This window comes from Hyperolius riggenbachi, chromosome 1 (genome assembly GCF_040937935.1).
Source record: "Hyperolius riggenbachi isolate aHypRig1 chromosome 1, aHypRig1.pri, whole genome shotgun sequence".
In the NCBI taxonomy this organism is placed as follows: Eukaryota; Metazoa; Chordata; class Amphibia; order Anura; family Hyperoliidae; genus Hyperolius; species Hyperolius riggenbachi.
In genome coordinates, this window is record NC_090646.1 from 393,371,198 (window position 1) to 393,382,285 (window position 11,088).

Here is an 11,088-nt window from a genome sequence, read left to right on the forward strand (position 1 = left end):
AAATTAAAGGAAAGCTAGCTCCCTCTTGCAGCTCTATACCAGCAGTCATGGGCTGTTCCACCCCAGCACACACATCCCATACCCAGCCAGAAATCTTAGGAGTCTATCAGACAGGAGGCTGAACTACGCACTTTCCAAGCCGTTCAGTCTTCTGCCTGTGAGTGCAATTTAAATGCAGCCGAATTGCAGCGGTAGCAATGCCACGCGTGTCAATCGCTGATGCAATGCTTAGATCTGACTCCACAGGGGGCATCTGTCCAGCCCTGGATGCCATGCTTAGATCTGACTCCACGGGGGCATCTGTTCAGACCTGGTACTCAGCGCTAACAAGTGCCTGACCAGTGCAAGAGAGCAGCTTACAGGCAGTGAATTCACTGTCTGTTAGTTGCCCATGGCCGTGGGAAAGCAGGATTACAAACTCAGCAACAGCTACAGGGAGCCGAGTTACCCCATTTGCTTTGCTCCTTCAGGCAACAATATAAGTGCAGGTACTGCTTGAAGATTCAAGAATGCTGGTATTCACTGGATTCCGGAGGCTTGCGTGTAACTGCCCCAGGGTCTTCAGGATAAGAATCGCTAGATAAGTAAAATTTACAGACCTGTGTGTGTTTGGATGTGCATTTGGAAATTTCATTATATCATTAAATCCCAAAATACAAAAGTGCAGCTGTAAACCTTGGAGAAAACTAGATGATATTAAAACCAGTACTTGATATTATGTAAATAGATTGTCAACACCATATGCTATTGTTTTCCATTGTCAGCTGGAATCTATTTAAAGGAGAAATATTAGAAAGCATGCTGGGTAGTCCACTCCATGCTATCACATCAAAATAGGTTTGGATTATGTGATTATGGCATGTTTTATAGAACTCTTAATTGAAAGGGAACAAGAATCATATATATATCTTGCCAAACACCCACATATAAGAAACAGCCCATCTCAGAGGGCTAAGCAACAAATGAATACCTTACCGGTTCTATGGAAAACATAATAACAGCAACATACACACACAGCTTCACAAGAAAAATGTAACATAACCCATCCATCCTGTTTATTGTGGGGTTATATTAGTATTTAATAGATTACAATTGTCTTCTTGAGCCCAATACAGTAGTGATGTTAGCTATGAGTATGTACCTACTTGTAATCAAAATTTAAATAGCACTGCCCTCAGCAGAGAGGGTTATGCCGCTGCTTACAGCCGATGCGTTCTACTAGTGGTCCATGTAACTCCACTACTTCTCCCTTCAAACCTAGACAGAGGAAGTAGTGGCATTACATGTATCGAGAGTGGAACGCATCGGCTATAAGTGGTGTCATAGGTAACCCCCTATCTAATTTCATACCTCATAGCTATCACCACTACAATACTACAGTTTCTTGTTTGGCAGTGATGAGAACGATATTTGGATGGGGATGGGGGCGTTAATAGTTAGTCTTCTTAAAGGGGTGCTATGGCGAAAAATTGTAAAATTTAAGATATGTGCAAACATAAAAAATAAGACGTACGAATAAAATGAGCCATAAATTACCTTTCTCCTATGTTGCTGTCACTTACAGTAGGTAGTAGAAATCTGACAGAAGTGACAGGTTTTGGATTAGCCCATCTCTTCATGGGGGATTCTCAGGGATTGATTTATATTCAAAAGCACTTAGTGAATGGCAGTTGCTCTGTCCAACTGCTAAAAAAATCTGTGTAGGGAGGGAAGCTGGCCAGCATCATTGTTTAAATCTTTTTTTAGGGAATATCTTTATAAAGAATAAAAGCCTTGCTGAGAATCCCCTATGAAGGGACGGACTAGTCCAAAACCTGACGCTTCTGTCAGATTTCTTATACCTAGTGTAAGTGACAGCAGCATAGGAGAAAAGTAATTTATAGCTCATTTAACTCTGGAAAAAAAACGTACTTCTTATTTGTATATGTTTGCACATATTTTAAATGTTACAATTTTTAACCATAGTGCCCCTTTAATTTACAAACATTAAAGTAAGCCACAACACTGGAAGCTTTTTCTATATTAAAGGCACCGCAGGGAGAAGATATGGTCAATGGAATGCAAATAATTCCGACTGGCATGCCAAACTGCATTAATCTTGGAACTGGTACAGTCAAAACTAACAGGAAGTGTATTTGATTGGTCCAGTTCCAAAGGTGCATAAAATGTGCATTAAATGTTTGTACACATTTTAATTATTTGCGTCTCTTTGACTATCTCTAGCAAGGAGTCCTGGAAGAGATGGTATGGTCCCCCCAGAGCTCCAATCTCATCACTGAGTCTGTTGGGAATTTACCTGAAGATACAAAAGCTTCTGCAGAATACTTATTTGGGTAAATATTCCTGGATGTTTGGAATAACCTACCCGCCAAGTTCCTTCAAGATCTGCATGCAGGTATACCTAATAGAATTGAATCTTTTTTAACCTTTTAGATGCCCCGCACAAGTTATCTCGTAGGAGATAACTCAGTGCAGCAGCACTAGTGACATCGACATCCTATGCACAACTTCCCTGTAATATCTTGCAGTTAAGTGATAGACAATCACTTGGCTTGTGCTTGTAAAGACAGTACAGTACAGAGCTTCTCTGCTATCTCTCCTAACTATAATGCCATCTAGTGGTCAATACATGTTACTACATTCAAACATACATTTTTGATTGAATACTTTTTGTGCTATGTATGGTTTGAGGCTAAGAACTGCAATTAGGCCTCGTTCACACTACGAAATGCGCATGGCAGCACGTATAGTATGCGATCAGCAAGAACATCAGAAGTGCATAAAGTGCATAGAGAGCACTGCTGATGAAGCGCATTGCTGATACCATTCACTGTAACGAATGGGATCAGCAGCGCAAAGCACGGCAAGGCGGATGGCTCGTAATCTGGTGCACTTGCGTCCCCCAAATGCACGTCCATAAGCGTTACCTAATGTGAACGAGGCCTTATACCACACTTCACTGTGTGAGATCACGGACCATTTTTGCTCGTGTCACAATGCAATTGAGATTTTGTTCACATTTTTTTTTGCATGCTATTTTTCAAGTGAATTTGTAATTGCACCAAACTACAATTGATTAAGCAATGTGCATGAAATGCAAGTAATGGAAAAAAAAAAAAAAAAGTTTTTTTTTTTAACACAGAGAGCAAAAAAGGAACCGCAAACATACAGGAAAAAACAGAACTGGGAGTGGCCCATTGACTTCATTCAGTGCACGGTTTCACACTATGGGCAAAAGAAAGCAAGGCGATAAAATTTTCTACAATGAATCGACCTGTCTCAGTGGGTTGGTTGTCACAAGGAAAATGAAGGTAATGATTTTTTGCAATCCTGATGTGTGCTTCTGCTATTTTTATGTGCACCAAATGAGCCTAGAGCCCTTTCAGGCTACTGGTTAAGGTGATGGTTAAAAGGTTTAAGCAGCAGGGACAGCCATACTATAGCAGGAAAAATAAACCCCACGTATAATAAGTAGATAAATGCTTGTTCTACTTACATAACATGTATTGTACTGTCCATATTTTGATTTCAGTGGATTTTGTAAAGTAAATAAAGAGAAAACTGTTTCCAGGCATTTTCCATCATTACTACCTCTAACTGAAACCAATCTTAAAGTAATTTCCTTCCTTAATGTTTTTTCTCCTAGAAACTTCACTGTCATTTCTAGCTTGCTTTGTAAACACACATGAGCACAGCATAGATCATATTTCAGCAGCTTCTGCAGAGGGGTGATGTGTATCGCTTCTCAGCCTCGTGTCACAATGAACTGCCCTCAGCCAATCAGTGAGGAGCAGGACTGTGGGAGGGGAGATACAAGCTTCTTTCTCCTGGCAATGTACCAGAATAGACTAGGCTGACTGAGGGTAAGGTTCATCACAGCGGAAACATTGAAAAATATATTGGAATGCTCGCAATGCAGGGTCAGGATGTACACTGCATAATAAACACAAAGCAGTGAGTAAATGTTTTTCATTCGGTAGCTGACAATCCCGGTTTAACCACCTTAGTGGTAACCCCGTGCTGGACACGGGGTAAGCCGCCGGAGGGTGCCGCTCAGGCCCTGCTGGGCCGATTTTCATAATTTTTTTTTTGCTGGACGCAGCTAGCACTTTGCTAGCTGCGCCAGCACCCCGATCGCCGCCGCCGCGCGCCCGATCGCCGCTATCCGGTGCGGCGCGCGGCCCCCCCCCAGACCCCTGCGCTGCCTGGCCAATCAGTGCCAGGCAGCGCCAAGGGGTGGATCGGGTCTCCCAATGACGTCCCGACGTCGCTGACGTCATCCCGCCCTGTCGCCATGGCGACGGGGGAAGCCCTCCAGGAAATCCCGTTCTTTGAACGGGATTTCCTGATCGCCTATCGCCGGAGGCGATCGGCGGGGCTGGGGGGATGCCGCTGAGCACAGGGCTCGATACATGATTTAAAAAAATAAGTAAATAAAAAAAAAACTGCTGCGCTGCCCCCTGGTGGTATTTGTCATACCGCCAAGGGGGTTAAAGGCAACGGGAAGTCAATTTACATAATAAAGTGTGCATAGCATCATTCTGTGTGTGCATTGCTTCTCTATACTTTTACCCAATTAGCCTCCTCACAGTGGACTAAAAATGCACACAACTGCATTTCTTGTTGGAGACACAATGCAAGTCACTAGCACATCCTTAACAGATATGTAATCATATACTTCGGCTGTGGACATTTGAAATGATTTGCAGCTCAATGATTATCCCTATTAACAGCTCTGGTCTATGAAACATGACCAGAGCTGTTGGCTCAGGTAGTTGGATGTCCTGCTATGCTGGAGACCTGAGTTCAATCCCCTTACTGGGCAAGTTAAACTTGGAGGAAATAATGTACATTATCCCTATTAACAGGTCAGAGCTCTGCAAATTCTTCAGTCCTGATGCTGCTGGACATGGAACTGCAGTCTGCACTCTTTTTAAAACACCTTGACAAAATCAGCTTTATTAGGGATGACCTTTACTTAAGGGGCCCATACACCTAACGATTTTCCCGTCCATATACAGCAGATCCGATCACAGTGATCGAATCGGCTGTGAAATCGCCGCGCACACCGCTGACAGAACGATCGATTTCCGTCCGAAATCGATCATTCCCGGACTGGAGACCAGCACGGAAAGAAGACAGCCGGGACCAGGGGCATCGCGCCACCAGCGGAACAGGTAATGTATGCAGGAGGGGGGGGGGGGGGGGGGGTTGTTGGGCGGCAGCTCCACAGATTGTGATCGGTTTCAGGCTGAAATCGATTCACAATCTGTTTGCAGTAAAGGTGGCCATACGATCCTTCTCTGATCAGATTCGATTAGAGAGGGATCTATCTGTTGGTTGAATCTGATGGGAAATCGACCAGTGTATGGCCACCTTTAGACGATCTTGTTGGTCTTATCTATTTAATGACCTGCAGGTGTCATTTTGTGCATTATCATCACTAAACAGAAGTCGAGTAGTGGATCTTTTTTTTATTTACAATTCTTTAACACTGATGGCATTATCAGGGAGATGTAGTGCAAAAGGCTTTGTTTTACAGTTATACTCTTCTTAGCAATAAATCTTGCAGTCATTTAACAAATAAAAATAATCACATATTTAGAGAGACTAGGAAACTGTACATTGCATGCAACTAGAAGTATGCATGAAAAACTTCACATTATGAAACAAACATGATGAGTCAGTAACTTCCATGATTTGAACATAAATAATAACATTAGAGCAAGGCAGGGTGAGTACATAAATGGAGAGAGGGAAGTCAGAGAAAACTCAGTAATTTCTTCTGACAATACCCCCTAATCTCCCACACTATGGCATGAGCAGCTCCACCTTTCCAGCTGAGATCCTGTGTTAAAATGTCATTAGCACATCACGTTCCTGTATGCTTGTGTGAAAAGGTTTCCCAAAAATAAAAGAATGAAGTCCTGGTTTGATCTTTTCGGCTAAAGCCATAATAATGTTGAGATCGCCCTCTGCTGTCAGATCCAGATCAGTTTTCAAGCTACGGAGAGATTTGAAAACTTTCTTGCCTTTTTGCCTGCAAAACAAAACATGAAATTGTCTCTCTAAAATGCCAAAAACAACTTTACATATAGACAAAATATATAACCAAAAGGCACCATCACATACAATTCTTTCTAGAACATATTTATTCAAATATTAAAAATTGGTGTTTATAATGTTCATAATGTCAGCCTTTCCAAACTTGATCATGATAGAATTTCAAATGTCCTTGAAGCATCTGTAGTATGGTGAATGGGATACTATCTATGTGAAGTCTATAGGTTCTTCAGTTTCCTCCCACAACCCGTGACAGATTTACCCTGCCCCTCCAAAAAGCCCTAGAGGGTTGTAGGAATAGCAGATTGGGAGCCCTAGTGAGGGACTGTTTGCAATGTAAATTTTTTTGAAAATGTCTCTGTAAAGCCCCTTCTATACCAAAATTTGCAGTTAACAGGCTGAGGCTGCAAAAGAATAGCAGAACATGTGTATAACAGAAAAGAAATTCAGATTCCAAACAGGGTTAAAACTACTTAAGCACCAGATTTTTTTTTTTTTACGGTGAGTTCAGTTGGGCGGCAGTGCATGGGATGAGCCTCAATTCTTGTCTACGTGGTGCTACTGCACCAAAACTCCATTGATTAGTTGCATGCACGAGGAGTTTAAAGCCTCATCTACACGCGTAGATGAGGCTGCGATCCGGGGGCTCGATTAGCCGCCGGATCGCCTCTTCTGCGTACCCGCCGTGTCCCCGCTCGCCGCACGTGCACCGCATTCGATTCCCCGCTCGTCCCCGCCGGTGCCGCTTATCTTCCGCTCGATTCCCTGCCATTGTCCCCTCGCGGGGAGCGAGCAGGGAATCGGCGGAAGCAAGATCCGTCCTGTTGGATCTTATCAATCGAGCCGCATCAGCGGCTTGATTGATAAGGAGCAACGCGGCCGCATCTACGTGTGTAGATGCGGCTTAAAGGTGGCCACACACAATACAATAAAATGATCCGATTTTACGGCAATTCGATACATATGATTTAATCTCCTGAAAAAAATCAAAAGCTTTTATTTTTTTTTTATTCGGCTGAAAAATCCGATCGGATTTCCCTTTTTTTCGATTATTATCGATCGCTGGAAATTTTTCTTCAATGTTTCTAAAGATTGTATGGTGTGTGTTAGATGTGTTGGATTGTCAATTTATTAATATACACACCCTAGCAATTTTCTCAGAGTTTCCAATCATTTTTATCATAAGTAGGAAAAAATTGAACATAGGTGTGTGGTACATTGGTCATATTTTTGAAATGTTACAATTAGTTAGAAAAACTGATTGCATTTCTTGAATTGAACAGAGATTTAAAAAATGGTATGCTGTGTGGCCACCTTAAAGGACAACTATCAAAGTTAACTAACATTCCAAATTCCATATATATTTCCAGTAATTACTAGCAAATAGCAATATAAAGGCTTTTTTTAATCTTTTCATGATTTATATGAAGAAAAATAAACATTTACAGAGAACAGGTTTCACTGTGTGCATTACTATGGAGGACAGTGTCCAGGCACAGCCAGCATACCGAAACTATCTTCACTGGCTGTAATACTGTGACTGGAATCTGTACAGAATGATAGAAAGCAGAAATATAGCTTCAAATGTGTGTAAATAACCATTAGCAGCAGCAGCTCTGTGTGCTCCTGTGTCTCGCTTTCTGCCTCGCAGTATAAAGTAAGCAGTTTACAGCCAGGTTACAGTGCAGCTATGCCTCCTCCTCCCCCCAATGCCAACACAAAATTGTTACAAAACAGCTGATCAACACAACATTCCTTTTTCACAGGCGTGCTGAGAGACCTCTGAAAAGCATTTTAGTGCTGCTGGCTAAAAGCTCTGTAGATATGTGGGGTTTACAGAAAAAACAGTTTCTTTGATAGCTGTTCTTTAACATACTGTGGCACTGAAAGAGTTATATCACACCGGCAAGGTGTTGATAGGATTAAACAAATGATCACAAATGGAAGGAAAGTGGGTGTATGATGTGTGTATAGGACGGAAAGGAATAATAATGGAATTTGACTTGAGAATTACTGGTAACAAACAACAGGGTGGATATAAACCGTTTTCATAACACCAGTAGGGAGAGAAGTCCTACTCAGGTCTTGAAAAAGGAACCCAGGATAGAAATTTGAAATGTATTGGAGATATGTGGTGAACTCCTTGTGGTATTATAACATTAATTCCCCATTTTTAGAGTTTTGTTCTATGATTTTATACAACTTTGATACTTTGGTTCCTATTCAAATAACATTTCTGAGTATTCTATCAGGAGATATTTTTTCATGTTACCATATTCATATCATCTAACTTTTTAGCACCTACCAGCTGAAAACATACTAAGAAGTAGGTAAAGAAGTAGCATCAAGTTCATTTTGAGTGTTTCACTACTTGCAGATGGTTTTAAGCTCCCTAGCGTTCTGGACGAGCTGAGCTCGTCCAGAGACGCTGGAGGTCAGCACTCAGGCCCTACTGGGCCGTTTTGAATAATTTTTTTTTTATTTTTTGCTAGCTGCAGGTTTGCTGCGATCGCCGCCGATACCCGACGCGAAAGCACCCCCCCCCCAGACCCCGTGCGCAGCCTGGCCAATCAGTGCTAGGCAGCACTAAGGAGTGGATCGGGACTCTCTATGACATCACAACGTCGATAACGTCATTCCGTTCCTCGCCATGTCGACGGGGGAAAGCCCTGAAGGAAATCCCGTTCAGAACGGGATTTCCTGACGGACATAGGCGCCGTCGGCGATCGGAAGGGTGGGTGAGAATCGGAAGGGAGGGGGTATCATGTAGCTAGCGCTAGGCTAGATACATGATTAAAAAAAAAAATTAGGTTTAAAAAAACCATCATAATCAAAACGCCAGGGAGGTTAAAGTAAACCTGAGATGGGAGAACTAAAAAGATGTTATACTTACCCAGGGCTTCCTCCAGACCCATGAGCACTGATACATCCTTGCTGTCCTCCCAAGTGCCTACGTTCGCCTGTATCGGTCCCGGTTATTGGTTCAGCTGCGCCAGTTGGGATCTTCTGCGCATGCAGAGTAACACACATGCCCAGAAGAGCTGACTGGCGTGTCTAAGCCAGATTACCGGGATTGACACCAGAAGAACGAAAGCACTCGGGAGGATGGCGAGGGATGCATCGGTACTCATGGGGCTGGAGGAAGCCCTGGGGAAGTATCAAATCTTTTACTTCGCCCATCTCAGGTAAACTTGAAGGCTCAGTTCCCACTTGCAATAGGTCCGTTTAATTTGGAGTGGATAGTTCAAAGTCCGCTCCGTTTTCTCCTTGGGTTCACATCCTGAGCAGATGCGTTTCCATAGGTTTCTATGGCAAACACTTCTGACTGGCTGCATTTTTATCAGATAGAGGGATTTGCATTCCATTTACTGCAAACAGATTTGCTTTAAAACCAGGATTACGACCTGGTAATTCTATTTTTGACAACCCTCCAGGACAGTGACATTGAGATTTGGGCTCCGCCCCCCAGAAACAGGAAACACCCAGCGTGAGCTCTATAAATCTGTTCCCAGGTATCCACACCTCAGTTGTGCACAAGACCTGAACCTAGTCATACTGGATACCCTAATACTTCTTACCCACATCAAAATACATGATGCTTAACGGGTGGGAACTAAGGACTGTCCTGGAGGGTTGTCAAAAATAGAATTACCAGGTCGTAATCCTGGTTTTTTCGTCCAACCCTCCAGGACAGTGACATTGAGATGATAAACAAGGAATCACCCACCTTAGGGCGGGACCACAGCCTGTAGAACTTTCCTCCCGAAGGACTGTTCTCCTGCTGTCATCAGATCTAGACGGTAATGTCTGACGAACGTGTTGACACTCCTCCATGTTGCTGCCCGGCAGATCTCCGATGCCGATGCCCCAGCTCTATAGGCCCAGGAGGTTGCCATAGCTCTAGTAGAGTGTGCTGTGATCTCTTTAGGTGACTCCAACTGCCTCAATTTGTAAGCTTCCTCAATACAAACCTTGAGCCATCTTGCTATCGAAGCTTTGGTCATTTTTTCTCCCACTTTATTTCCAGTGAAATTAACAAATAACCTGTCTGTTTTCCTGAGTTGCTTCACTCTTTTTAAGTATATTAGTAAGCACCTCCTTACATCCAGCTTGTGCCACTGCTTCTCTTTTGGATGAACTGCTTTATTGCAGAAGGTAGGCAATATTATCTCTTGCCCCCTATTAGACACTGATGATACTTTTGGTAAAAAATCAGTTACCGTCTTCAATATCACTCGGTCTTCAAATATAGAACAGAATTGTTCATTACTGCTTAGTGCCTCTAATTCGCTTACTCTTTTGCAGAGGTAATCGCTACTAAGAATATGGTTTTAATTGTAAGATTCCTTAACGAAATTTCTTCTAGAGGTTCGAATGGCTCTTCCATAAGTACATTGAGAACTAAAGATAGGTCCCACCTAGGACATGATTTCTTAACTATTGGCCTTGATCTTTCTACCGATTTCATAAATCTGATCACCAGGGGATCTAAGGCTAATTTCTTATCAACGAAAACAGAAATTGCTGCTACTTGTACCTTAATTGTACTTAAGGCCAAACCCCTCTCAATTCCATCTTGCAGGAACTCAAGAATTGTCGGTAATTTATTGTCTTTAACTTTATTCCTCTTTTTCCAGTCTAAAAAAAGTCTTCCAATACTTAGAATAGATCAATCTGGTTACTTTCTTTCTGCTATTCAGAACCGTCTTGATCACTCTGTCTGACAGGCCCTTGGACTTCAGAACATCCCTTTCAGAAACCACGCTTTTAGATGCAGATTTGGAACATGTACCCATCTGTGTTCCTCTTGATCTAAAAGTAATTCCTCCTGAGGGAGGAGTAAAGGATCTTTTTTCAGCATTTTTAGTAACAACGGGTACCATGATCGTTTTGGCCAATCTGGTGCTATTAATATCAGAGTCATTCTGGACAGTTTCAACTTCTGTAATACAAGAGGAATCAAGGGGATTGGTGGAAAGGCATATGCTTTGCTGAAGATCCAATCTTGGGCCAACGCATCTATTG

At 42.5% G+C, this 11,088-nt stretch overlaps 1 protein-coding gene across 1 annotated transcript in view; it reads right to left on the reverse strand.

The window, feature by feature from the left end:
• Positions 1-5,447: 5,447 nt before the first annotated feature.
• The window catches only part of C9orf72 (C9orf72-SMCR8 complex subunit), a 112,897-nt gene continuing 107,256 nt past the window's right edge, over positions 5,448-11,088 (reverse strand). The window contains exon 10 of the mRNA XM_068271373.1: positions 5,448-6,040. Coding sequence (XP_068127474.1) covers positions 5,854-6,040 — 187 coding nt within the window. The 3' untranslated portion in view covers positions 5,448-5,853. The remainder of the gene's footprint in view (positions 6,041-11,088) is intronic.